Below are 27692 nucleotides of genomic sequence, written 5' to 3'. Positions count from 1 at the left end.
ACAGGGTAAGGAATGGAGGGGACACAGGGTAAGGAATGGGGGGGACACAGGGTAAGGAATGGAGGGGACACAGGGTAAGGAATGGAGGGGACACAGGGTAAGGAATGGTGAGGACACAGGGTAAGGAATGGTGAGGACGCAGTAAGGAATGGGGGGGACACAGGGTAAGGAATGGAGGGGACACAGGGTAAGGAATGGAGGGGACACAGGGTAAGGAATGGAGGGGACACAGGGTAAGGAATGGGGACACAGTACTGGGGGACACAGGGTAAGGAATGGTGACACAGGGTAAGGAGTGGGACGGACAGGGTAAGGAATGGGGGGGACACAGGGTATGGAGTGTGAAATGTGACTAATTGGATAACTCTTTCAAAGCTCCAGTACAGGTAGAGGTTGAATAGCCTTTAGTTTATTTTTTCAAAGAATGTGGGTGTAAATGGTAAGGCCAACATTCAGTGCCCATCCCTAACTGTCCTTGAACCCAATGGCTTTTTCAGCCATTTCAGAGTACAGTCCTGAGTCAATGACTTTGCTGTGTGTCCGATGTACAATTTAGGCTCGACCAGATAAGGATGGCACATTTCATTCCCTAAAGGGCATTAGTGAGTTTTTATGCTGCCATCTGGATTTTTCAATTCCAGATGTATTCATTGAATTAAGTTTCCACAAGCAGCCACAGTGAGATGTGAACCCATGATCCCAGAATATTAACCTGGAGCCTCTGAATCACTCACCTAGTGACATTACCACTGTATCCACACTCTGCATGCTATGGTACAAGAAGGGTCCATCGGTTCCCATAAAGACAACTAAAAGAGCTAAGTACTGTGGATGCTGAAAATCTGAAATTAAAAATGGTGAAGAAGCTCAGCAGGTCTGGCAGCAACTTTGGTGAGAGAGAAACAGTTAACATTTTGAGTCCAGGATGATTCTTTTTTTTCAGAACGCCATAAAGTGAACAGATAGGTTAATATTTCACATGACAGACCATTCTGTCAGAGGGCAGCACGTGAAGTATTAACTTGTCTTCTTGCAAATCCCTGCGGACATGCTGTGTCCTTGTAGCATTTTCCATTTTATCCACAGCTCATTGTGAAGTATTTAAACACTGAGACTAACCATGAAAGGCAGGAGAGTGAAACAACACAGCTAACAAACTATTTAAAGGAACATTATCCAAGAAAAGTTCCACTAATCCAGATGAGTGTGATGATGCAATTCATCCCCAACAATCTTGTTCACTTTAAATCCTAAAATGTAAAATGTTTTCACTTGTGTCAGCATAGCCTGAGCAATGTGAAGGGTGCAAATAGACAGGGTTGGAGAGTTTGAGCTATAGGGAGAAGCTGTAGAGGCTGGGGCTATTTTCCCTGATATGTCAGAGGCTGAGGGGTGACCTTACAGAGGTTTATAAAATTGTGAGGGTTATGGATAAGGTAAATAGACAAGGACTTTTCACTGGGGTGTGGGAGTCCAAAATTAGAAGGAATAGGTTGAGGGTGAGAGGGAAAAGAATTATAAGGGACCTAAGGGGCAACTCTTTCATGCAGAGTGTGGTGTGTGTATGGAATGAGCTGCCAATGGAAGTGGAGGATTGAAGCATTTAAAAGGCATCTGGGTGGGTACATGAACAGGAAGGCTTTAAAGGGAGATGAGTCAAATGCTGGCAAATGGGACTAGATTAATACTGGTCGGTATGGACAAGTTGGACTGAAGGGTCTGTTTCCGTGCTGTATATCTCTATGACTCTATCTCAAGTTGGTGTAAGCCATTTATATAACACCTTTTAGTGTTTCAAAACCTCCCAAAGCACCTCAGAGGTGACATCCAGATGTAGATTTTAGGGGTAGGAAGAATTGAGGCAATAATGAGTTTCCAATAAGTGGATCAGAATGTTAAATTTGAGGCTTTGGAGGATTGGGAGCCGATGAGACCCTCATGGACCAGATCATTGGGCAATTTCAACTGAGTGCAGTGTAGGGTATGAGCTGTGTCCTGGATGTGACCAGGAGTGCATAAACAGTGGAGAATCTGAAGCTCAGCATCTGAATAGCCCGAACTTGTGCAGTGGTGACAAAGATAGGGTGGGTCCAGGTGGGAACAGGAGCTGATTATGGGCCCGGTGCACAAAGCAGGGATAGGCACTAATTGTCCAACTCTTTCAAAGGACTGAGTGACCACCTTCTGTGCTGTGCTGCAGGGTACCATGGTTACATGATAGTGTGGTGCTGGAAAAGGGTGACCTCTTTGGTCAGTGAGAATATGAGATCAGGTGCTCAGCTCAGAGTCAGATAAGAGGTCATGATGTCACAGCTGGGGCAGCCCCACAAAACTCCTGGAGACAACACAAACAGGGGGCTCAATGAGAGACACACCGGTCTGTGTAAGAACAACTTCCTTCAGAAGATGTATCAGTTATGTAGCTATTCAAATTCAGGCAGTTCTTCTGAAATCTACCTGCGTAGCATGTTGACTGTTCTTACTTAAAATGTAATTATCTTCAAAACCGTCAGAAAGCGATGGAATGACCAGCTGCCTTGGTTAGAGATGGAACTGTCAGATATTGCAGTGTCAGTTCCTCATTTCAAACAGGATTGCAGTAAATGACACCTCCAACTGCTGTCTGTGCTACAATTTCATTTTCCTCTAACTTTGCATAATCGCTCTGTCATCATTGCAGACTTGCTCCAACTTGTCTAGTATCAGTCGAAACTGCAAATGCTTTTCCAGCTTGAGCATTTTTAGGAAACCATTTAACTTTGCAAAGCTTGGCACGCAACAATTTTTTTTGTTAAACTTCCAATTTATTTTTGGTTTTCATATCTGTGAATTGTTACTAAGAATTACTGTTCTCAGTGTTGTTCAAATGTCATATCAACAATTAGCATTCTGGCCTCAGTGTTATATTTAAGTTCACTCATGGGTTGTGGGCATTACTGGCTGATCTAGCATTTACTAACCATCCCTAATTGCCCTTTGAGGAGGTGGTAGTGAGTTTGCTTCCTGAACTGTTGCAGTCCATTTTGTGTAGGGGACACCCCTATGCAGGTAGGGACGGAACTCCAGGAATCTAACCCAGTGACACTGAAAGAATGGTGATATGTTTCCAAGTCAAGCTAGTGTGTGGCTTGGAGGAGAACTCACAGGTCATTGTGACCCCAACTGTCTGCTGCCCTTGTTCTTCTAGCTGGAAGTGGTTGTGAGCTTGGAAGGTGCTGTCTAATGAGCCTTGGTGAATGAATGCAGTACATGTGGATAGTACATTCTGCTGCTCTCAGCACCAGTATTGGAGGGTGTGGTTGCTTGTGGATGTGGTGTCAACCAAGTTGGGTCCTTTTTCCTGGATTGTGCCAAACATCTTGAGCATTGTTGGAACAGTGCATGTCCAGGTAAGTGACCTGTGCCTTGTAGATGATAGACAGGCTTTGGACAATCAAGAGGTAATTATTCATATATGAGAATACTCATTGCAGTATTCCTAGCCTCTGACTTGCTCTTGTATTATATGGCTAATCCAGTTCAGTTTCTGGTCAGTGGTAAACCCAGGATATTGATAGTTAAGCGGTTGGTCGTTGAACATGCTGTATGGTTGCAACCTGTGCAAAGTTTGACCAACCATGTTAACAACTATGATACACAGCATGCTGACCTGCGTGCTATATCACCTCGTGATACATACGAGATTTCAGAGAAAGACATTGCTCTAGAAAACTCTTCTCCCATTCCCTCATGTTACCCAGTGACATTGATCTGCAAACTTCTGCCTATTAAGCACTTCAGACAGCACAAACGTTTGCTGGCTCTTGAATGGATTGATTGGCGTTTTAGTAGCTGAGATTATCTCTGAGTGCTTTTCAGCCTTGCTGAGGGAGACCTGAGTCAATCCTACCCACCAAAACCACTGCTGGCTGTAGCCCAAAACTTCTTTGTAAGAGACATGGTGAAATCCCAAATGGAGATAGCTCCATTCTCCCACTCGAAAGGAAGCGAGCATGAAATCTGGAGAAACTCAAGCACCTGGCAAAATCGAAACCTCTTTCAGCTTTTCTCAAGACGGTCTGCTTTCACTTTCTGTAACTCAGTTCAGATTCAGGACAAGACTGGAAATACACCTGTCTTGTATTTGTATCGACCTTATTCTGCGTTAGATATCGATTCATTAAGGTGTGTAATGTGGCTCCGCCCTCTTGAATTGTCAGTTTGAGGGAAGCCACAGGTTTGTTATTGTGAAAGGCTTTTCAAGGTTTTCCGGAAAGATGACATCACCTTTGACAGTTGCAGTTTTTTTCTTCTGTATTTGAATGTTAACACCTCCCCTACTTTCGTTTTGTGTGTTCCTTTCGAGGTGGAGCACAGTAGGTGAGTAGCCTGGTCCCCACCCCCTCGATAACCTTGGCCCAACCGTGCCCATCAGAATATCAGAAGTGGGAATGTTTGCACAATGTTCAGCACCATTCACAATTCCTCAGATACTCAAGCAGTCCGTGTCCAATTCCAGGAAGATCTAGTCACCTTCCAGCCTCAGGCTGAAAGGTGGCAATTAACATTTGCAGCCCACAAGTGTCCAATAATTGAACATCGAATGTATAATGGTACAGCACAGGAACAGGCCCTTCGGCCCACAATGTTGTGCCAAACATGACGCCAAATTAAACTAATCCCTAATAATTAACGAATTAAACTGAAAGTCTCCTCATGACATTTACTGTTATTACCATTTCTGAATCCTTTACTATCAATGTCTTAAGGATTACCATTAGCCAGAAACTGAGCTAGACTAGCCATATAAATACTGCAGCTCCAAAAGTAGGCGAGAGGCTGGGAATTGTGAGGAAGGTGGTGTAGCTCCATATTCTCTGAAACCAGTCCATATCTACAAGGCACAAGCCAGGACTGTGATGGATTAATGTCCACTTCCCTGGATTGTAGAGAGGCGATAGCCTAGTGGTATTGTCACTATGCTGTTAATGCAGAGATGAAAAGTGTGGTGCTGGAAAAGCACAGCTGGTCAGACAGCGTCTGAGGAGCAAGAGAGTCAACATTTCAAGCGTGAGCTCGTCATCAGGAATGCTCATGCTCGAAACGTCGACTCTCTTGCTCCTCGGACACTGCCTGACCTGCTGTGCTTTTCCAGCACCAAGCTTTTCGACTCTGATCTCCAGCATCTGCAGTCCTCACTTACTCCATTAATCCAGAGACCCAGATAATGTTCTGGGGATTCGTGTTCGCTTCCCACCAAAGCAGATGGTGGAACTTGAATTCAATTAAACCAAAAAATGTAGAATTTAGAGTCCAATGATGACCCTGAATCCATTGTCGATTGCTGGAGAAAAGCACACCTGGTTCACTAATGTCCTTCGTGGGAGAGATTTCCATCCTCACCTGTTCTAGTCTAAATGTGACTCCAGACCCTCAGTAATATGGTTGACTCTCAATTTGAATGTATTGGGGTGGGCAATGAATGCTGGCTTAGCCAGCAATGCTCTCATCCCGTGAATAAAGTTTTTCAAAAGGTTTGGCTCCAACAATACTCAGATGTATCCAGGAGAAAGCAGCTAGGCTGAGGTGGATACTGCAGTTGCTGGAGATTAAAGTCAAGATTAGAGTGATGCTGGAAAAGCACAGTAGGCCAGGCAGCATCCGAGGAGCAGGAAAATTGACGTCCAAATTCCAGCACCTCGGATACTGCCTGACCTGCTGTGCTTTTCCAGCACCACTCTAATCTTGACTCCAGGAGAAAGCAGCCTGTTCACTTAGCATCCCATCCAACTCTTCAAAAATTCTCTCCCTCCACTATCAGTACTTTAAAGATTCACCATGTCCACTACGAGCTGTGGTGTATGTACCATCTACAAGATGCACTGCAGATTCACCAAGGCTCCTTAGACATCTTTTGCAAAGTAGGGTGGCACGGTGGCACAGTGGTTAGCACTGCTGCCTCACAGCGCCAGAGACCTGGGTTCAATTCCTGCCTCAGGTGACTGACTGTGTGGAGTTTGCACGTTCTCCCCGTGTCTGCGTGGGTTTCCTCCGGGTGGTCCGGTTTCCTCCCACAGTCCAAAGATGTGCAGGTCAGGTGAATTGGCCATGCTAAATTGCCCTTAGTGTTAGGTAAAAAAGGGGTAAATGTAGGGGTATGGGTGGGTTGCGCTTCGGCGGGTTGGTGTGGACTTGTTGGGCCGAAGGGCCTGTTTCCACACTGTAAGTAATCTAATCTAATCTAGTTTTGGAAGAAGGATAATGGCAGCAAATATATGGGAATGTTACCACCTGAAAAATAAAGAGAATCTTCCAGAACAAAATCCAGCAGGTGTGGCATTATCTGTGGAGAGAAAATGTTTCCGGTCCAGTGACCCTTCTTCAGAACTCAAGAGTCCCCTGCAAGTTCCCCTCCAAGTCACTCACCAGCCTGACTTGGGCATAAATCACTGCTGCTCCACCATCACTGGTTTGAAAGCCAGAGTGGGTGTTCCTACATCACATGGACTGCAGTGGTTCAAGAAGGTGACTAACCACCGTCATTACAAGTCAGTTAGTGATGGGCATTAGATAATGGACTTGCTAGTGATTCTGACACGCAATGAAAAATCTTTGAAGAAAACACAAGTACTAAGACAAAGACAAAGGAGAACATCTCTGGATGAATTTTAATTCTCCTTTTATGTGTCAAAGGTTGGACGAAGAGCAGTGCCGATGGGCCAACACTTACCCAGTTAAGAAAGTCAGAGGTCTTGAAAGGTAGAAATTTAAACCTGTTGCTGGCTCCAGACTGTGATCATAGAATCCCTACATGTAGAAGCAGGCCGTTCAGCCCATCCAGTCCACAACGACCCTCCGAAGAGCATCCCACGCACAGCCACTCCATCTCTGTAACCCTACATTTCTCATTGGTCAGTCCACCTGACCTGCACATATTTGAACTGTAGGAGGAAACCAGAGCACCCAGTGGAAGCCCATGCAGCTACAAGGGTAATGTGCAGACTCCACACAGCCAATCACCCAAGGTTGAAATTGAACCCAGGTCCCTGGCGCTGTGAGGTCCCTATCAATGATGGCTCAGTATAAGACAATGTTAACTTTTAATTTTTTTCATGGGAAAAGGGCATCACTGGCTGTACCAACATTTATAGAGGGCAGTTAAGAATCGACCACATTGGTATGGGTCTGGAGTCTCATGTAGACCAGAATGATTGATGAAAGTCGTTTCCTTCCCTTAAGGGTACTAGTGACCCAGATGAGGTCTTATGATACTCGTTGATGGTTACATGAACACCATTAGGCTAGTTTTAAAATTTGTGTTTCACAATCTACCATTATGGGATTTGATCCCATGTCCCCAGAAAAGTCACATGGAAGGGGTATGGAACTGTTTTTACCTTCAAAACTCCCTGCAGATGAAGCTCCATCACATATTCCTGAGTCTTTATTTTTATTCATTCATAGGATGTAGGTGTTGCTGACTAGATGACAATTCATTGGCCATCCCTAAGTATCCAGGGGGCAATTAAGAATCAACCGCATTGCTGCAGGTCTGGAATCACATGTAGGGCAGACCAGGTGAGGATGGCAGATTTTCTTCCCTGAAGGACATTAGTGAACCAGATGGAATGTTGTGACAGTCGGCAGCGATTTCACAGTAACCATTAGACTCTTAGTGGATGAGAGCAGTAGTTCTAAGAAGAACCAGAGAATCAGTTAAAAGGTAAAGCACAAAGGGAGGACTTATACGTCTCCTCCCAAAGAGAGGGAGATTAAGGGCATGGAAACAATTGATAAATGACATCTCAACATAACAGAAGAATTCAAGGTCGGTGAGACAAATGAGTAACTTGACCATGTTACATCACTCCAGTGATATAATCTAAATACTGTGAATGGACTGCTGCCTTGTAATCCTTATGAGCATTTGAACAAGGAACAAGAGAAGGACACTCAGTCCTTCGAACCTGCTCCACCATTCCACAAAATCATGGCTGATCTGATTTCAAACTCAACTCCACATTCCCGCAGAACCCCAATAATCTTTCATCCCCTCAGCAAGCAAGAATCTATCCACCTCTGCCTTAAACATCTTTAAATATTTTCATCCAAAGCTTTTTGAGGAAGGGAATTCCAAAGATTGTATTTGTTTTGTGCCATATCGGGCTTTGCAGATGGTGAATGGCTTTGAAATGTGGTGATTGGTATCTATGCAGGAAATATTGGTGAGGGGGGTCATTTTAGCTTCTGTGAGCTCTCTGGATCAGAGTGACAGCTGGTTAACAGTTCAGGCGGTATCCTTTATCTCTGTCGTTTGCATTTTGCAGGTGCTTTTAAGGCCCAGATGTATTTACTATTAAAGCTGTGCAGCTGGCTACATCAATGCTAAATCCAACTGTTTACTCATCCTTGCCAACCAGACTTGTAGCTCAGTGGCCGAGTAGGATGTATAATCATCTTTTATGATCCATTCATGAATGTTCAGTTAGATTTTCACAATCTTGTCACACCCGCTCCTTTGGATAATTAGCTCTTGTGTCAACACCCACATCTGTTCATATTTTAACAGTTTTACTTTTCACCATGTAATTTTTGATTCCTCCTTCATAATGAACCAAGAGGACCTAGTTCTACCACCTCAAAACACCGCAAGGTGGACTAACCCAATAACACAGACGTTCCGAAAGGATTGTTCTACTCAGGTGATAAGGACTTAACAAATAGGAGCGGGCTGTTCAGCCCATCAAGCCGGCTATACCATTCAATAAGATTGTGGCTGATTTGATTCTGATCTCAACACCAACTTTCTGCCTTTACTCCATTGTCAATCAAAGATCTATCTTACTTAGGCTTGAATATGTTCAATGACCTGCCTCTATTTCTCTCTGGGGAGGAGACTTCCACAGAATCAATTATTGAATTATTATGATGCAGAAAAAGGTCCTTCAGCCATCAGGTCTGTGCCAGTCAAAACCTAATGATCCTAATCCCATTTAAGAGCAGGAATAGTTGTACACTCTATCTCGGTCACTCATAGTTTTGAAAACCTCTATTACATCTGCTCTCAGCTGAATTATTGTGACCCTTATTTATTAGACTAATGATCCCCTGAGGGAAGAAACATCTCCTCATCTCCATCTAAAACATCTTATCCTTCAAGTACTCCCCCAGGTTCTGAATTGCCCCCCATGGGGGGAGGGGGGGGGAATATCTTCTCAGCATCTATCACAGCAAGCTCCCTCAGCATCCTAAGCTATCTCAATCAGTTCACCTCTCATTTTTCCAAATTACAATGAATATTCTAACCTAGTCTCAGAAATATAAAATCCCTACAGTGTGGGAGCACACCATTTGGGCCATTGAGTCCGTACTACTCCTCTGAAGAACGTCCCAGACCCACCCCCATCCTATCCCCCACCCTATCCCTGCAACCCTGCACTTCCTATGGCCAATCCACCTAACCCATACATCTTTGGACTGTGGGAAGAACCGGAGCACCCAGAGGCAGACACAGGGAGAATGTGCAAACTCCACAGAGACAGCTGCCGAAGGGTGAAATCAAACCCTGGTGCTGTGAGGCAATGGCACTAACCACTGAGCCACTCTGTCCCCCTTAGCCTACTCAAAGTTTCCTCATAAAACAGTCTCTTCAATCCCACAAATCCCAGCCAAAAACAGTGATTAGGGGTCCAAACCTCTGGCCAGTACACCAGGTACAATCTCCCCAGAGCCCCGAGTACTACTTTCACAAGTCCAGCTTGAGCACTACTCAGTGCTTTGTACAGTTTTGTTTGGAATTGTATCTCATGTTTACATCCTATGTGTGTCAGAGAAGTTGGACACGGTCTCAGTAGAATCCATTTAGCCTTAGCTATCAAAACATCAAAGCAGCAGGGCTACTTCAGCGTTACTCATTAGCATTGTTCATATCTTGTTAATTCTGACTACTGTTCTTCCCTGCATACCCAAGAACAGCTTGCATTTATATAGCATCGCTATTGGAGGAGAGTGTTCCAAGATGCTTCAAAGCAGCATTATCGAACACAATTTGACATCAAAGCAGCCATGGACATATAAGGCTGGTGACACAAAGCCTTGTCAAAAAGTCATGATTTGGAGATGCCGGTGTTGGACTGGGGTGTACAAAGTTAAAAATCACACAACACCAGGTTATAGTCCAACAGGTTTAATTGGAAGCACACTAGCTTTCGGAGCGACGCTTAGTTTAGTTGGCTGAATGGCTAGGTAGTGATGCGGTCAAAGATGAAGCAGTTAAAGTGGGAGATGCCACACGAGGATGGAATTAGAGAAGGTCCGAGTAATTAAGTTACACAGAGTATGCCTGAAATTTCCAGCAGCTAGTGGTCTAACCAAATTTGGTCGCTCTGTCAGTGGCAGATGTGGGATTCAGGAAGATCAGTTCATCCAAGACTCCACCATGACTTTCACCCCTTCCAGAATGATAAAGCTACCTTTCTCTGCCCTTTCAGCATCCTGAAGGGAACTTTTTCCAGCAATACCCTGGTCCACTCCTCAATCCTCTCTAATACAGTTCCCTCCGGAAGCTCTAAGCCAAAATGATCAGAGTTGCTGAATGATCCCCAAATGAAGTAATGACCAACTAATACTTTATCACAACATGCAACCAGTGAAAATTAAACATAAATTAACAGGCAAATGATACTTAATATAGAAAGAACAAATCTCACTTTTTACAAACAGTACAACAAAGATACATCTTACCATAAGCAATTTCCTTCGGCATGTTTGACGTTATGTAGCTACATAGTTCTACATTAACCTGTTCCTTATTCACACAGGACAAGTCAGGTGTCCCAACAGATAGTGGTTTTCACTTCTGTGTTACACTGGGAGGGGTTTCACCAGCAATAAAGTTAGTTTAGTTGGCTGAACGGCTAGGTAGTGATGCCAGTGGCATGGGTTCAATTCCTGTGCCAGCTGAGGCCACCATGAAAGTTCTGCCCTCTCAATCTCACACCTTGCTTGAGGCATAGTGACCCTCAGGTTAAACGCATCATCAGTCATCTCTCTCCAATGAAACAGTAGCCATAACCTCTCTGGGGCTATGGTAACTTTATCATCAGTGCACCCTTGGTCCCTCAAGTCATGATAGTCTTGGTGGTGTACTTTTCGAGGGTCCTTTTCTCAATTAACATTGAGCTATTTGCACAGCCATAGAATATTCTAGTGGAACAGGAGTGGCTCCTTTAAGTTCTGATATCAAAGGAATGCAAACCAGCAGGGCTGGGATTATCCACCAGATTTCTCAATGCTCTCTGAACTGGAGTCTCTAAAGTCGCAGATGCCACCAAGAGATAGTATTGCCCCATTGGCTACAGCAACCAAATACAGGCATGTTCCAAGTTGGGGTCACAACTGTGTTATAATGTTGATTGAAGGATATACATTAGCCTGGGCACTGGAGGGAAATACCCTATTCTCCTTTGAAGTAGAGTGCAAGGACCTTCAACATCAGTCTGACTCTGAAATATAACATTGCTGACAGTGTAACAACCCCTCGCAACTGTAGATGAGTAATGCAAGTCTGGTAAAGGAAGCTGATATCTGATTCATGTAATACAGGTTTCATTTTACTGTCCTGGGCACCACCTCACCAATTCGGCAAAAGTGAGGACTACAGATGCTGGAAACCAGAGTTTAGATCAGCGTGGTGCTAGACAAGCACCGCAGGTCAGGCAGCATCTGAGGAGCAGGAAAATCAATGGTTCGGGCAAAAGCCCTTCACCAGGAATAGAGGCAGGAAGCCTCCAGGGTGGAGAGATAAATGGGGGGATGGGGGTGGGAGAAGGTAGCAAAGAGTACATTAGGTGAATGGGGGTGGAGATGGAGGTGATAGGTCAGAGAGAAAGGGTGGGGGAAGGTAGCAAAGAGTACAGTATGTGAATGGGGGTGGGGATGGAGGTGATGGACAATAGACAATAGGTGCAGGAGTAGGCCATTCTGCCCTTCAAGCCAGCACCACCATTCATTATGATCATGGCTGATCATCCTCAATCAGTATCATGTTCCTGCCTTATCCCCATAATCCTTGATTCCACTCTCCTTAAGAGCTCTATCCAACTGTTTCTTGAAAGTGTCCAGAGACTTGGCCTCCACTGCCTTCTGGGGCAGAGCATCCATACACCCACCACTTTATGGGTGGCATGGTGGCACAGTGGTTAGCACTGTTGCCTCACAGTGCCAGAGACCCAGGTTCAATTCCCGCCTCAGGCAACTGTCTGTGTGGAGTTTGCACATTCTCCCCGTGTCTGCATGGGTTTCCTCCGGGTGCTCCGGTTTCCTTCCACAGTCCAAAAATGTACAGGTTAAGTGAATTGGCCATGCTAAATTGCCTATAGTGTTAGGTGAAGGGGTAAATGTAGGGGAATAGGTGTGGGTGGGTTGTTCTTTGGACGGTCGGTGTGGACTTGTTGGGCCAAAGGGCCTGTTTCCACACTGTAGGGAATCTAATCTCTCTGGGTGAAGAAGTTTCTCCTCAACTCTGTTCTAAGTGGCCTCCTCCTTATTTTTAAACTGTGTCCTCTGGTTCGGGACTCACCCATCAGTGGAAACATGCTTCCTGCCTCCAGAGTATCCGATCCTTTAATAATCTTATACGTCTCAGCCTTCTAAACTCAAGGGTATACAAGCCCAGTCACTCCAAACTTTCAGTGTAAGGTAGTCCCGCTGTTCCAGGAATTGACCTTGTGAACCTACACTGCACTCCCTCAATTGCCAGAATGTCTTTCCTCAATTTTGGAGACCAAAACTGCGCACAATATTCCAGGTGCGGTCTCACCAGGGCCCTGTACAGCTGCAGAAGGACCTCTTTGCTTCTGTACTCAATTCCTCTTGTTATGAAAGCCAGCATGCTATTAGCTTTCTTCACTACCTGCTGTACCTGCATGCTTACTTTCATTGAATGATGTACAAGAACACCTAAATCTCATTGTACTGCCCCTTTACCTAACTTGACTCCATTTACGTAGTAATCTACCTTCCTGTTCTTGCCACCAAAGTGGATAACCACACAATTATCCACATTAAACTGCATCTGCCGTGCATCTGTCCACTCACCTAACCTAACCAGGTTACCCTATAATCTCCGAACATCCTCCTCACATTTCACCCTGCCACCCAGCTTTGTGTCATCAGCAAATTTGCTCATATTACTTTTAATACCTTCATCTATATCATTAATGTACATTGTAAAAAGCTGCGGTCCCAGCACTGATCCCTGCGGCACACCACTGGTCACTGCCTGCCATTCTGAAAGGGAGCCATTTATCACTACTCTTTGTTTCCGGTCAGCCAAGCAATTTTCAATCTATGTCAGTACTTTGCCCCTAATACCATGCGCCCTAATTTTGCTCACTAACCTCCTATATGGGACTTTATCAAAACCTTTCTGAAAGTCCACGTATACTATATCCACTGGATCTCCCTTGTCCATCTTTAGAGTTACATCCTCAAAAAAATCCAGATTAGTCAAGCATGATTTCCCCTTCATAAATCCATGCTGACTCTGACCTATTCTGTTACTGCTATCCAGATGTGTCATACTTTCATCCTTTATAATTGACTCCAGCATCTTTCCCACCACTGAGGTCAGACTAACTGGTCTATAATTTCCTGCTTTCTCTCTCGTTCCTTTCTTAAAATGTGGTACAACATTAGCCACCCTCCAATCCGCAGGAACTGATCCTGAATCTATTGAACTCTGGAAAATAATCACCAATGCATCCACGATTTCTAGAGCCACCTCCTTCAGTACCCTGGGATGTAGACCATCAGGCCCTGGGGGCTTATCAGCCTTCAGACCCAACAGTCTCTCCAACACCATTTCCTGGCAAATATAAATTCCCTTCAGTTCAGGTCCTTCAGCCACTATTACATCTAGGAGATTGGTCGTGTCTTCCCCAGTGAAGATAGATCTAAAGTACCAATTCAACTCTTCTGCGATTTCTTTGTTCCCCGTAATAAATTCACCCACTTCTGTCTTCAAGGGCCCAATTTTAGTCTTAACCTATTTTTTTTTTCACATACCTAAAAAAGCCTTTACTATCCTCCTTTATATTTTTGGCCAGTTTACCTCCATACCTTATTTTTTCTTTGTGCATTTCCTTTTTATTTATCCTCTGTTGTTTTTTAAAAGCTTCCCAGTCCCCTGATTTCCCACTCATCTTTGCTATGTTATACTTTTTCCCTTTAGTCTTTATATGGTCCTTAACTTCCCTCATCAGCCACGGCCACCCCTGCCTCCCCTTAGGATCTTTCTTCCTTTTTGGAATGAACTGATCCTGCATCTTCTGCATTATACCCAGAAATACCTGCCATTGTTGCTCCACTGCCTTCCCTGCTAGGGTATTGCACCATTGAACTTTGGCCAGCTCCTCCCTCATAGCTCCATAGTTCCCCTTACTCAACTGAAATATTGTCACTTCCGATTCTACCCTCTCCCTTTCACACTGCAGATTAAAGCTTATTGTATTGTGGTCACTACCTCCTAATGGCTCCTTCACTTCGAGGTCCCTGATCAAATCCAGTTCATTGCACGACACCAGATCCAGAATTGCTTTCTCCCTGGTAGACTCCAGTACAAGCTGTTCTAAGAATCCATCTCGGAGGCACTCCACAAACTCCCTTTCTTGGGGTCCAGTACTATCCTGATTCTCCCAGTCTACCTGCATATTGAAATCCCCCATAACAACTTTAGTAATATCTTTACGACAGGCCAATTTCAGCTCCTTATTCAACTTACACACTACATCCAGGCTACTGTTTGGGGGCCTGTAGATAACTCCCATTAGGGTCTTTCTACCATTAGAATTTCTCAGCTCTATCCATACTGACTCTACATCCCCTGATTCTAGGCCCCCCCCACGCAAGGGACTGAATATCATTCCTTACCAACAGGGCCATTCCACCCCCTATGCCAGGCAGTCTGTCCTTACGGTAGCACGTATAGTCTTGAATATTCATTTCCAGGCCCTGTCCACTTGAAGCCATGTCTCAGTTATCCCCACAACATAGGTCAGAGAGGAGGGTGCAGAGGTTAGGTGGGAAGGGAGATTGGCAGGTAGGACAGGTCATGAGGACAGTGCTGAGCTGGAAGGTTGGAACTGGGATAAGATGGGGGGAGGGGAAATGAGGAACCTGGTGAAGTCCACATTGATGCCCTGGGGTTGAAGTGTTCCGAGGCAGAACACCTCACCAACTGACTTCCCAGGAGATGCCGACGCCAGTGTGTGTACCCACAAAAGCACTTAAATATTGAAACCCAGCCTGAGACTTCACTAGGATCAGATACCTTCTCACTAGACAGGGGCAGTGCTTACTATACAATGTTTATAGAGATAGAACATGATTACAGTGTTTGATGTCCATTTATTAATTCACAAATGTCCATGTGAAACAAAAAAATCTGGATTTAGGTTTTGGGGAGATCCAGGTCAAATCTCATACTGGATGGAAATCTACAGACATCTTACAAGATTGGATGTAAAACCTAACTGTAGAAGGGCAAAACTTTCACTTGGAAAATATTCTTTCTGCAGCCGTAGATTTTAATTGTGATGCCCTTCCTGCAGTCTCATGGGTTCAGAACAGGGACCTTCTGAACTGTCTCTTGGGATTGTGAAGTTGCTTGACAGGATAAAAATGCTGGGAGGATGTTTCCCTTCATGGGAGAGTCTAGGCCCAGAGAGCATAGTCTAAGCCAGTTTAAGACTGAGATGAGGAGTGTTATGAATCTTTGCAACTCTTTGCCACTGAGAGCTGTGAGGGAGCTCCTGTATATTTGAGGCTGAGATAGATAGATTCTTGATCAATAGGGGAATCAAGGTTGTCAGAGAAAGGGCAGGAATGTGATCTTGAAGAATGTCAGATCAGCCATGATCCTATTGTATGGTGGAGCAGGCTTGATGGGGCAAAGGGCCTCCTCCTGTTCCTGTGCCTTATAGTCTTATTGTGGTCTCCTTTATACATTTGAGGCATACTGACAACATTTAAGTCCAGCGTTGGTTACCTATCTCTACTTGCCCTTGAACTGAGTGACCTGTGAGACTATCTCAGAGGGCAGTTAAAAGTCATCCACACTGCTGTGAGTCTGGAGTCACACATAAACCAGACCAATTATTCATGGAATCCCTACAGTGTGGACACAGGCCAATACCAATCCTGTGGAGGGCAATCCACCTAGGCCAAGCCCCAGTGCAATCCCTGTGACCTACAAGTTCCAATGGCTAACCTACCCTGGCATGCACATCCCCAAACACTATGGGCAATTTAGCATTGCCAATCCACCTAATCTACAAGTCTTTGGACAGTGGGAAGAAACCCATGGGAGAACATGCAAATTCCACAGAGTCACCCAAGGCTGGAATCAAACCCAGGTCCCTGGCACTGTGAGGCAGTAGTGCTAATCACTGAGCCACCGTGACATATCTTTCTCCAAAGGACATTAGGGAACCAGATGAGTTTTAATGACAATTGACAATGTTGTTTTCTTGGCTTTCAATTCCAGATTTTATAAAATTGAATTCAAATTCCACCATCTGCCATGTAAAGCCTGGGTTTCTACGTTACCAGTTTAGTGACAAGGCCACTAGGCCAACACCTCACTACGTGAAGCATTTTTCCATAGGAATCAATGTTAAAGCTAGAGTCAGGTTCTTGGGGACAATTTTTCCCAGAAAGGATTGTATAAAAGTTGAAATACCATAGCATGGTGCATTCTTTAGTGAAAAAAGCAAACTTCTAGCTTGTAGACAAATCTTTAAATAAATTTACAGCAAAACACATACATTGGAAGTTTCCCAGTTAACGTATTGTCGAGATAATATACTGTAGAGTACACAGAGCAGGGAATTATTGTTAAAGGCAGAGAAATGTGAAACATAGAAAATAGGTGCAGGTAGGCCATTCAGCCCTTTGAGCTTGCACCACCATTCAATTTGATCCTGCAATCCCAGTATCCCACACCCGCTTCTCTCCATACCTCTTGATCCCTTTAACCACTAGGGCCACGCCCAGCTCCCTCCTGAATATATCGAATGAACTGGCCTTAACAGCTTCCTGTGGGAAAGAATTCCACAGGTTCATGACTCTGAGTGAAGAAATTCTTCCTCATCTCAGTCCTGACTGGCTTACCCCTTCGGTTTACCCCTTATTCTTAGACTGTGAAAAAGAAGTTGACTTCAGTACCTGAGCGGTGAACTGTTTCAAAACAAAACACACTAATCTTTGACTGCAGAGCTCAGAGACAATGGAACTGACTTTAGCAGCACAATAAGGGGGCCTCACTGATGATGTAATGACGCATGAGGTACAAAAATGGGAATCTCATTTCTAATGAGAAGGTTTGAAATCCAAAAACCTTTAAAGGGAACTCTCGGAGTGAGAACTACCTGTATCTCATGCTTCTAATCTTAACTTTTTTATTACCATTTAAAGCCATAATATTTATCTTTGTCTCATTTTATTCCGTCCAAAGGACTTAGTGTGCATTTGACTAAGCTAGCTGTAGTCTTTAGAACATAGAACATAGACCATAGAACAATACAGCATAGAACAGGCCCTTCGACCCACGATGTTGTGCCGAACATTTGTCCTAGCTTAAGCACCTATCCATGTACCTATCCAATTGCCGCTTAAAGGTCACCAATGATTCTGCCTCTGCCACTCCCACAGGCAGCGCATTCCATGCCCCCATCACTCTCGGGTAAAGAACCTACCCCTGACATCCCCCGTATACCTTCCACCCTTCACCTTAAATTTATGTCCCCTTGTAACACTCTGTTGTACCGGGGAAAAAGTCTCTGACTGTCTATCTATTCCCCTGATCATCTTATAAACCTCTATCACGTCACCCCTCATCCTTCGCCGTTCCAATGAGAAAAGGTCTAGCACTCTCAACCTATCCTCGTACGACCTATTCTCCATTCCAGGCAACATCCTGGTAAATCTCCTCTGCACCCTCTCCAAATCTTCCACATCTTTCCTAAAATGAGGTGACCAGAACTGCACACAGTACTCCAAATGTGGCTTTACAAAGATCCTATATAGCTGCAACACCACCTCACGACTCTTCAATTCAATCCCTCTGCTAATGAACGCTAATACACCATAGGTCTTCTTACAAACTCTATCAAACTTTCAAAGATCTATGAACATAGACCCCAAGATCCCTCTGCTCCTCCACCTTACTAAGAACCCTACCGTTAACCCTGTATTCCGCATTCTTATTTGTCCTTCCAAAATGGACAACCTCACAGGGCTGAACTCCACCTGCCACTCCTCAGCCCAGCTCCACAACTCCACCAATCTTCGTATCGTCTGCAAATTTACTGACCCACCCTTCGACTCCCTCTTCCAAGTCATTAATAAATATTACAAACAGCAGAGGACCCAGAACTGATCCCTGCGAAACTCCACTTGTAACTGGGCTGCGGGCTGAATATTTACCATCTAATACCACTCTCTGGCTTCGACCGGTTAGCCAGTTCTCTATCCAACTGGCCAAACTTCCCACTATCCCATGCCTCCTGACTTTCCGCATAAGCCTACCATGGGGAACCTTATCAAATGCCTTACTAAAATCCATGTACACTACATCCACTGCTCTACCCTCATCCACATGCTTGGTCACCTCCTCAAAGAATTTAATAAGACTTGTAAGGCAAGACCTACCCCTCACAAATCCGTGCTGGCTGTCCCTAATCAAGCAGTGTCTTTCCGGATACTCATAAATCCTATCCCTCAGTACTCTATCCATACTTTGCCTACCACCAAAGTAAGACTAACTGGTCTGTAATTCCTGGGGTTATCCCTATTCCCTTTTTTGAACAGGGGCACAACATTCGCCATTCTTCAGTCCCCTGGCACCACCCCCATTGACAGTGAAGACGAAAAGATCATTGCCAACGGTTCTGCATTTTCTTCTCTTGCTTCCTACAAAATCCTAGGATATTACCTGTCAGGCCCGGGGGACGTGTCTTTCCTCAAGTTTTTCAAAATGCCCAACACATCTTCCTTCCTAACAAATATCTCCTCTAGCTTACCGGTCCGTTTCATACTCTCCTCTTCAACAATACGGTCCCTCTCTTTTGTAAATACTGAAGAAAAGTACTCATTCGAGACCTCTCCTATCTCTTCCTGCTCAATACAGAGTCTCCCACTACTGTCCTTGATCTGACCTACCCTCGTTCTCGTCATTCTCACGTTTCTCACATACGCATAAAAGGCCTTGGGGTTATCCTTGATCCTATCCGCCAAAGATTTTTCATGCCCTCTCTTAGCTCTCCTAATCCTTTTCTTCAGCTCCCTCCTGGTTATCCTGTATCCCTCCAACCCTCTGTCTGAACCCTGTTTCCTCAACCTTATGTAAGCCTCCTTCTTCCTCCTTACAAGACATTCAACCTCCCTCGTCAACTAAGGTTCCCTCACATGACCAAATCTTTCCTGCCTGACAGGTACATACATATCAAGGACACGTCGTATCTGTTCCTTGAAAAAGTTCCACATTTCAATGACATCCTTCCCTGACAGCCTATGCTCCCAATTTTGCTCCTCAGATCCTGTCTTGCAGCATTATATTTACCCTTCCCCCAATTGTAAAACCTGTCCTGTTGCACGTACCTATCTCTCTCCATAACCAAGGTGAAAGTCACAGAATTGTGGTCACCATCACCAAAATGCTCACCCACTAACAAGCTCATCACTTGTCCTGGTTTGTTACCAAGTACCAAATCTAATATACCGTCCCCTCTGGTTGGACAATCTACATACTGAGTTAGAAAAGCTTCCTGGACTCACTGCACAAACACCGCCCCATCCAATCTACTTGATCTAAAGAGCTTCCAATCAATATTTGGGAAGTTGAAATCGCCCATGGCTACTACCCTGTGGCTTCTGCACCTTTCCAAAATCTGTTTCCCAATCTGTTTCTCCACATCTCTGCTGATATTGAGGGGCCTATAGTAAACACCCAACAAGGTGACTGCTCCTTTTCTATTTCTGACTTCAGCCCATACTACCTCCAAAGGCAGATCCCCCTCGAACTGCCTTTCTGCAGCCGTTATACCATTTCTAAATAGCAACGCTACCCCCCTCCTTTTTTACCACCCCCCAAATCTTACTGAAACATCTGTAACCAGGAACCTCCAACAACCATTCCTGTCCCTCATCTATCCACGTTTCTGTGATGGCCACAACATCGTAGTCACAAGTACAGATCCACGCCTTAAGTTCACCCACCTTATTTCTGATACTCCTTGCGTTGAAGTATACAGAATTGAGCCCATCTCTATGTCCACAAGTATTCCCTGTCAGTGCTACCTTCTCCACAGCCTCCCTACATTCTTGGACATCCTGAAAAACAGCTAACCTACTTGCTGGACTACAAGTCCGGATCCCATCCCCCTGCCAAATTAGTTTAAACCCCCCCCCGAAGAGTGCTAGCAAACCTACCTCCCAGGATATTGGTGCCCTTCTGGTTCAGGTGCAACCCGTCCTGCTTGTACAGTTCCTTCCTTCCCCAGAATGCAGTCCAATTGTCCAAATACCTGAAGCCCTCCCTCCTATACCATCCTTGCAGCCACGTGTTCAACTGCACTCTCTCCCTATTCCTTGCCTCATTGTCACGTGGCACCGGCAACAACCCAGAGATGATGACTCTGTCCGTCCTAGCTTTTAGCTTCTAGCCTAACTCCCTGAGCTCCTGAATGACCTCCCCACCCCTCTTCCTACCTATGTCGTTGGTGCCAATGTGCACCACGACTTCTGGCTGCACACCCTCCCCCTTAAGGATTCTGAAGACACGGTCTGAGACGTCTCGGACCCTGGCACCCGGGAGGCAACAAACCATCCGAGAGTCTCACCCATGTCTACAGAACCGCCTGTCTGTCCCTCTAACTATAGAGTCTCCTATAACTAGCGCTCTTCTCCTCTCCCCCTTTCCCTTCTGAGCCTCAGAGCCAGACCTCGTGCCAGAGACCCGGTCACTGCAGCTTACCCCTGCTAGGCCGTCCCCCCCAACAGTATCCAAAGTGGTATACTTATTGTTGAGGGGAACAACCACAGGGGATCCCTGCACTGCCTGCTCCCTCCCCTTCCCACCTCTAACTGTTACCCAGCTACCTCTGTTCTCTGGCGTAACTATGTCCCTGTAGCTTCTATCTATCACCCTCTCAGCCTCTCGAATAATCCTCAGTTCATCCGACTCCAGCTCCAGTTCCCTAACGCGGTCTGTGAGGGAGGAGCTGGAGCTGGCTGCATTTCCTGTAGGTGAAGTCGGCAGGAGCATCGGTGGTCACCCCTACCTCAAACATCCTGCAGGAGTAACATTCCACTGCCTGCGCTGCCATAACTCTACACTTAGTATCCAAAACAAGGACACTAAGTAGCTTATCTGTTCAGCCGACTGGTTCCTTCTCCACTCAATCTTCTTACCTTCCCAGAAGCCTCTATTGACGACTTCCGGGTTCCCATTCCTAGTTGGAAAAAAAACACAGACTGCGAAAAGTAAAACGTTAATTTAAACTGGTCTCCACTTACCTTCTGGCTCCCCTCTCTGTGTGCCCGCTGTAGCACTGAGGTCGAAACCTCGGAGGTACGCGCTTTTAAATCAAATTTCTTACCTTCCCAGAAGCCTCTGTTGATGACTTCCGGGTTCCCGCTCCTAGTTGAAAAAAAACACACCGACTGCGAAAAGAAAATGTTAATTTAAACTGGTCTCCGTTTGCCTTCTGGCTTCCGTCTCTGTGCGCCCGCTGTAGCACTGAGCACTTTCTCTCTTCTTTTGTTCTAGCTATGCATGTGGCACTGGACCGTCCATTTCAGTTACTTTCCCATGTGGGGGTGATCTTTTATGGAACTGTATTGGGGCATTGACTGGCTTTCATTCCCTTGTATTAACAGCATGTCCACATGGATTACATAATGGCGGCAGCCAACTTGTACGCGCAGAGTTATTGCATGCAGGGGTCTCAGGACAGAGCTGCAGTCCAGCAGATACTGCTGTCAGTTGATGTTCCTCCATTCTCCCCCAAGTCTGGAGTCACCATCCACACCAATGATGCAGAGATGGAGGACGCTGCAAGTTTCGCAGGTATCGTATCCATCGTATGGCCCATCGTATCTTCCTATTGTCTGTATCTGTTACTAACCAGCTGGTCACCCTTGCATGTCCTGCTCTTTTGTACTTTGAGTAAGGAAGACACACAATGTACCAATGCATCATAAAGGGTTCAAGGACCCCAGGAATAGAAGTCCCACCAGCTGCCAGTCAGTCAGAGGCGGGAAACCTTATGTCCCTCAGCAATGCCAGTGATACAGTGACAGGAATTGTTGGAAATACGCACACACACTGAGGAATCCAGGCCACAAATGAGTGATGATGGGGTGAGGTCTAGTAAGTGGAGGAGTGCTATAGAATCATTCACCATGGAAACTTCTGTCCAACTCCTCCATGCCAACCAAGTTTCCCAAACTAAACTGGTCCCAATTGCCTGCATTTGGCCCATATCCCGCTAAGGTAAAAACAATGACTGCAGATGCTGGAAACCAGATTCTGGGTTAGTGGTGCTGGAAGAGCACAGCAGTTCAGGCAGCATCCAAGTAGCTTCGAAATCGACGTTTTGGGCAAAAGCCCTTCATCAGGAATAAAGGCAGTGAGCCTGAAGCATGGAGAGATAAGCTAGAGGAGGGTGGGGGTGGGGAGAAAGTAGCATATAGTACAATGGGTGAGTGGGGGAGGGGATGAAGGTGATAGGTCAAGGAGGAGAGGGTGGAGTTGATAGGTGGAAAAGGAGATAGGCAGGTAGGACTAGTCCGGACAAGTTATGGGGACAGTTACTGAGCTGGAAGTTTAGAACTAGGGTGAGGTGGGGGAAGGGGAAATGAGGAAACTGTTGAAGTCCACATTGATGCCCTGGGGTTGAAGTGTTCCGAGGCGGAAGATGAGGCGTTCTTCCTCCAGGCGTCTGGTGGTGAGGGAGCAGCGGTGAAGGAGGCCCAGGACCTCCATGTCCTCGGCAGAGTGGGAGGGGGAGTTGAAATGTTGGGCCACGGGGCGGTGTGGTTGATTGGTGCGGGTGTCCCAGAGATGTTCCCTAAAGCGCTCTGCTAGGAGGTGCCCAGTCTCCCCAATGAGACCGCATCGGGAGCAACGGATACAATAAATGATATTAGTGGATGTGCAAGTAAAACTTTGATGGATGTGGAAGGCTCCTTTAGGGCCTTGGATAGAGGTGAGGGAGGAGGTGTGGGCGCAGGTTTTACAGTTCCTGCGGTGGCAGGAGAAAGTGCCAGGATTGGAGGGTGGGTTGTTTGGGGGCGTGGACCTGACCAGGTAGTCGCGGAGGGAACGGTCTTTGCGGAAGGCGGAAAGGGGTGGGGAGGGAAAAATATCCCTGGTAGTGGGGTCCGTTTGGAGGTGGCGGAAATGTCGGCGGATGATTTGGTTTATGCGAAGGTTGATAGGGTGGAAGGTGAGCACCAGGGGTGTTCTGTCCTTGTTACAGTTGGAGGGGTGGGGTCTGAGGGCGGAGGTGCGGGATGTGGACGAGATGCGTTGGAGGGCATCTTTAACCACGTGGGAAGGGAAATTGCGGTCTCTAAAGAAGGAGGCCATCTGGTGTGTTCTGTGGTGGAACTGGTCTTCCTGGGAGCAGATCCGGCAGAGGCGGAGGAATTGGGAATACGGGATGGCATTTTTGCAAGAGGTGAGGTGGGAAGAGGTGTAATCCAGGTAGCTATGGGAGTCGGTGGGTTTGTAAAAAATGTCAGTGTCAAGTCGGTCGTCATTAATGGAGATGGAGAGGTCCAGGAAGGGGAGGGAGGTATCAGAGATGGTCCAGGTAAATTTAAGGTCAGGGTGGAATGTGTTGGTGAAGTTGATGAATTGCTCAACCTTCTCGCGGGAGCACGAGGTGGCGCCAATGCAGTCATCAATGTAGCAGAGGAAGAGGTGGGGAGTGGTGCCGGTGTAATTACGGAAGATCAACTGCTCTACGTAGCCAACAAAGAGACAGGCATAGCTGGGGCCCATACATGTGCCCATGGCAACCCCTTTGGTCTGGAGGAAATGGGAGGATTCAAAGGAGAAATTGTTAAGGGTGAGGACCAGTTCGGCCAAACGAATGAGAGTGTCGGTGGAAGGGTACTGTTGGGGACGTCTGGAGAGGAAAAAGCGGAGGGCATGGAGGCCCTGGTCATGGCGGATGGAGGTGTAGAAGGATTGGATATCCATGGTGAAGATGAGGTGTTGGGGGCCAGAGAAACGGAAGTCTTGGAGGAGGTGGAGGGCGTGGGTGGTGTCTCGAACCTATGTGGGGAGTTCCCTCTTATCCCTCTAAACCTTTCCTGTTCATGTACCTGCCCAACTGTCTTTTAAATGTTGTGATTGTACCTACATCTACCACTTCCTCTGGCAGTTCATTCTGCATACAAACCAACCTCTGTGTGAAAAAAGACTGGGTGCAGTTACAACAGAATGGAGCCCTGGTGTGGGCATTAGTTTCCCAGTTCAGTGCCTCAGTTGGCCAGCAGATGGGGATTTGAGGAAGGGAGCTGCCCATAGCTCTGTCTGTCTCACCCTGCTTTCTCCTCCCTGCTTAAATGCACCACCACCACTAAGCTCACCACAGAGGAAGCTGTTAAATTCTACCCACTGTCTCTGCGTCAAACTCTCTAAGAATTTTACCCCTCTAAATAAGATTACATTCCACTTTTCTAAATTCCTGAGAATCTCAGCCTGTTCTACTCCGTCATTATTGGCATGGAGATTCAGAACACTGAATAAGAACCAGTAAAGTAGATCAGGAGTGGCTACTTTATGGTAAATCTTCAGCAGGACAGTGAGATGTGTTACTGGGAGAAGTTTAGGGAAATACATTCCTTTTATGCTCACAGAACCCTGGATGCCCAGGAATAGTCAGTACTGGAAGGAAAAGAAGGTCATGTAACAAGAACATATAAATGGAACAATCAATGGAGGCCTTAGAGGAGTATAGAAAGTACAGGGGGTTCTCAAGTAAATAATTTGGAGATCAAAACAATGGTCATGAAAAAGTGCTGGCAAACAACATTAGGAAGAATCCCAAGCCATTATGGCAGTATGGTGGCTTAGTGGTTAGCACTGCTGCCTCAAAGTATCAGGGACCTGGGTTCGATTCCACCAGCAGACAACTGGCTGCATGGAGTTTACACATTTTTTCCTGTGTCTGTGTGGGTTTCCTCGCACAGTCCAAAGATGTGCAGGTTAGGTGGATTGGCCGTGCTAAATTGGACATAGTGTCCAGGGATGTGGAAGCTAGGTGGGCTAGCCATGGGAAATGTGGGGTTACAGGAATAGGATAGGGGTTGGATCTGGGCGGGATGACTCTTTCGAGGGTGGATATGGGCTCGATGGGCTGAATGGCCTGCTTCCAAGTTGGAGGAATTCTATATTTTACAAGTATATCAAGGGGAAGAGAAGCAGAAGGGCCCATTAGGAACCAAGGGGGCAATCTGGATTGGTACAGTGATAAATGAGTACTTCACATCCATCCCTATGCAGGCGAAGGAGAATGCAAGTATAGAATTCAAGAAGGTGGATTATGATGTTCCTGAGTAGATTGATAGAAGATGCGAGGAGGTATTAGAGGTTTCAGCAGATTGAAAAGTAGACAGATCCCAGATGAACTGTATCCCAGGTCGCTGCAGAAGACGTGAGATGAAATTATGAAGCCCTGACTCACAGGGGAGGCGCCAGAGGATTGGAATACACCACTTTACTAGAAGGGTGGTCGAAATAGACCAGAGAACCATAGACCAGTGAGACTAACATGAGTGGTAGGCAGTCTATTGGAGAAGATTAATCTCCATATAGAGTGACATGGAGGTGCCAGTGTTGGACTAGGTTGACCACCTGAAAAAGGAGCAAAGTTCCAAAAGCTTGTGTTTTCAAATAAACTTGTTGGACTATAATCTGGTCTCATGTGATTTTTGACTTTATCCATGTGGAGTGGCAAGGTTTGATCAGGGATAGTCAGAATGGTTTTGTCAGAGGGAGGTCATGCCTCATTAATCTGGTGGAACTTTTCGAGGAGGTGACCAAGTGTTTGGATCAGGGCGGTTGATGTAGTTTATTTGGATTTCAGCAAGACCTTTGATGAGGTCCCACATGGAAAACCACTAAAATAAAACCTCTTGGGATCCAAGATAACTTGGCAAGATCCAAAACAGGCTTTGAGGCAGGAGGCAGATAGATGATGGTGATAGAATGCTATTTGTGTGACTGGAGCCCATTGTGAGTGGTGTGTCTCAGGGATCAGTGCTGTGTCCTTTCTTAAAAATCACACAACACCAGGTTATAGTCCAACAAGTTTAATTGGAAGCACTAGCTTTCAGAGCGATGCCCCTTCATCAGGTGGTAGTGGAGGAAGGAGCGTCACTCCGAAAGCTAGTGTGCTTCCAATTAAACCTGTTGGACTATAACCTGGTGTTGTGTGATTTTTAACTTTGTACACCCCAGTCCAACACCGGCATCTCCAAATCGTGTCCTTTGTTGTTTGTGACATTCATAAATGATGTCGATGAGATTGTTGGGAGATCATAAGAAGTTTGTGGGTGACACAAAAATTGACTGAGTAGTTAACAGTGAGGAGGAAGATGTTAGGTTACAGAAGGATATAAATGATTAGTCAGATAAGCAGATCAGTGCAGTGGAACTTAACCCTGATAAATATAAGATGATATACTTTAGAAGAGGGAGTACTCCATGAATGGCAAAACGCTAAGAAGTTCAAAGGAACAGAGGGATCTTGGGGTGCTTGTCCATGGATCACAGATGGTGACAAAGGGCTGGTTAAGAAGGCATGTGGTATGCTTTCCTTTGTCAGCCAAGGCATAGGTTATAAGAGCTGAGAGGTTATGTTGGAGCTGTACAGAACTTTGGTTAGGCCACAACTGGAGTACTGTGTGCAGTTCTAGTCACCACATCACAGGAGGGATGTGATTGCACTGGAGGGGGAGCAGAGGAGATTTTTCAGGATGATGCCTAGGGCGGAGCATTTCAGCGATGAAGAGAGTGTGGATAAGCTCAGGCTGTTTCTTTGGATCAAAGAATACTGAGGGGGGATTTGGTTAAAGTGTGTAAGTTTATGAGGGGCATGGTCAGGATGGATAGAAAGCAGAGTCAAAAAGTGTAGCGCTGGAAAAGCACAGCAGGTCAGGCAGCATCCGAGGAGCAGGAGAGTCAACGTTTCGGGCGAAAGCCCTTCTTCAGAACATTTTGACTCTGATCTCCAGCATCTGCAGTCCCTTTCTCCCTGAATAGAAAACAACTGTTCCCCTTAGTTGAAGGGTCAAGTGATGGGAGGGGGGTTGTAGCATAATTTTGAAGTGAAAGGCAGGAAATTTAGGGGGAATTTGAGGAAAACCCTTTTAACCCAGAGGAGATCTAGAATGCACTGCCTGGGAGGGTTCTTGAGGTGGGAATGCACATAACCAAAAAAGTATTTTGATGAGCATGTGAGGTGTCATAACATTCAAGGATATGAGCCTAATGTGGGAAAGGGGCTCTCGTATCAGTAGTGTATCACTGGGCCGAAGGATCTCTTCTATACTCTGTGAAGAGTGGAGTACTGGAAGTAAGTTGTTTTTCCTTAAGTACCCTATATACTTTTATTTTCTTCTTTTATGTTCTGTAG

The 27692-nt window shown here is 45.7% G+C and overlaps 1 protein-coding gene across 1 annotated transcript in view; it reads left to right on the top strand.

Annotated features, from left to right (window-relative positions):
* The window catches only part of uba1 (ubiquitin-like modifier activating enzyme 1), a 298897-nt gene that overhangs the window by 139366 nt on the left and 131839 nt on the right, over nt 1-27692 (top strand). The window contains exon 19 of the mRNA XM_072581907.1: nt 21919-22108. Coding sequence (XP_072438008.1) covers nt 21919-22108 — 190 coding nt within the window. The remainder of the gene's footprint in view (nt 1-21918; nt 22109-27692) is intronic.

The sequence above is a fragment of the Chiloscyllium punctatum genome, chromosome 12 (assembly GCF_047496795.1).
Source record: "Chiloscyllium punctatum isolate Juve2018m chromosome 12, sChiPun1.3, whole genome shotgun sequence".
Lineage (NCBI taxonomy): Eukaryota > Metazoa > Chordata > Chondrichthyes > Orectolobiformes > Hemiscylliidae > Chiloscyllium > Chiloscyllium punctatum.
This window is presented reverse-complemented; position numbering and strand designations above follow the sequence as displayed.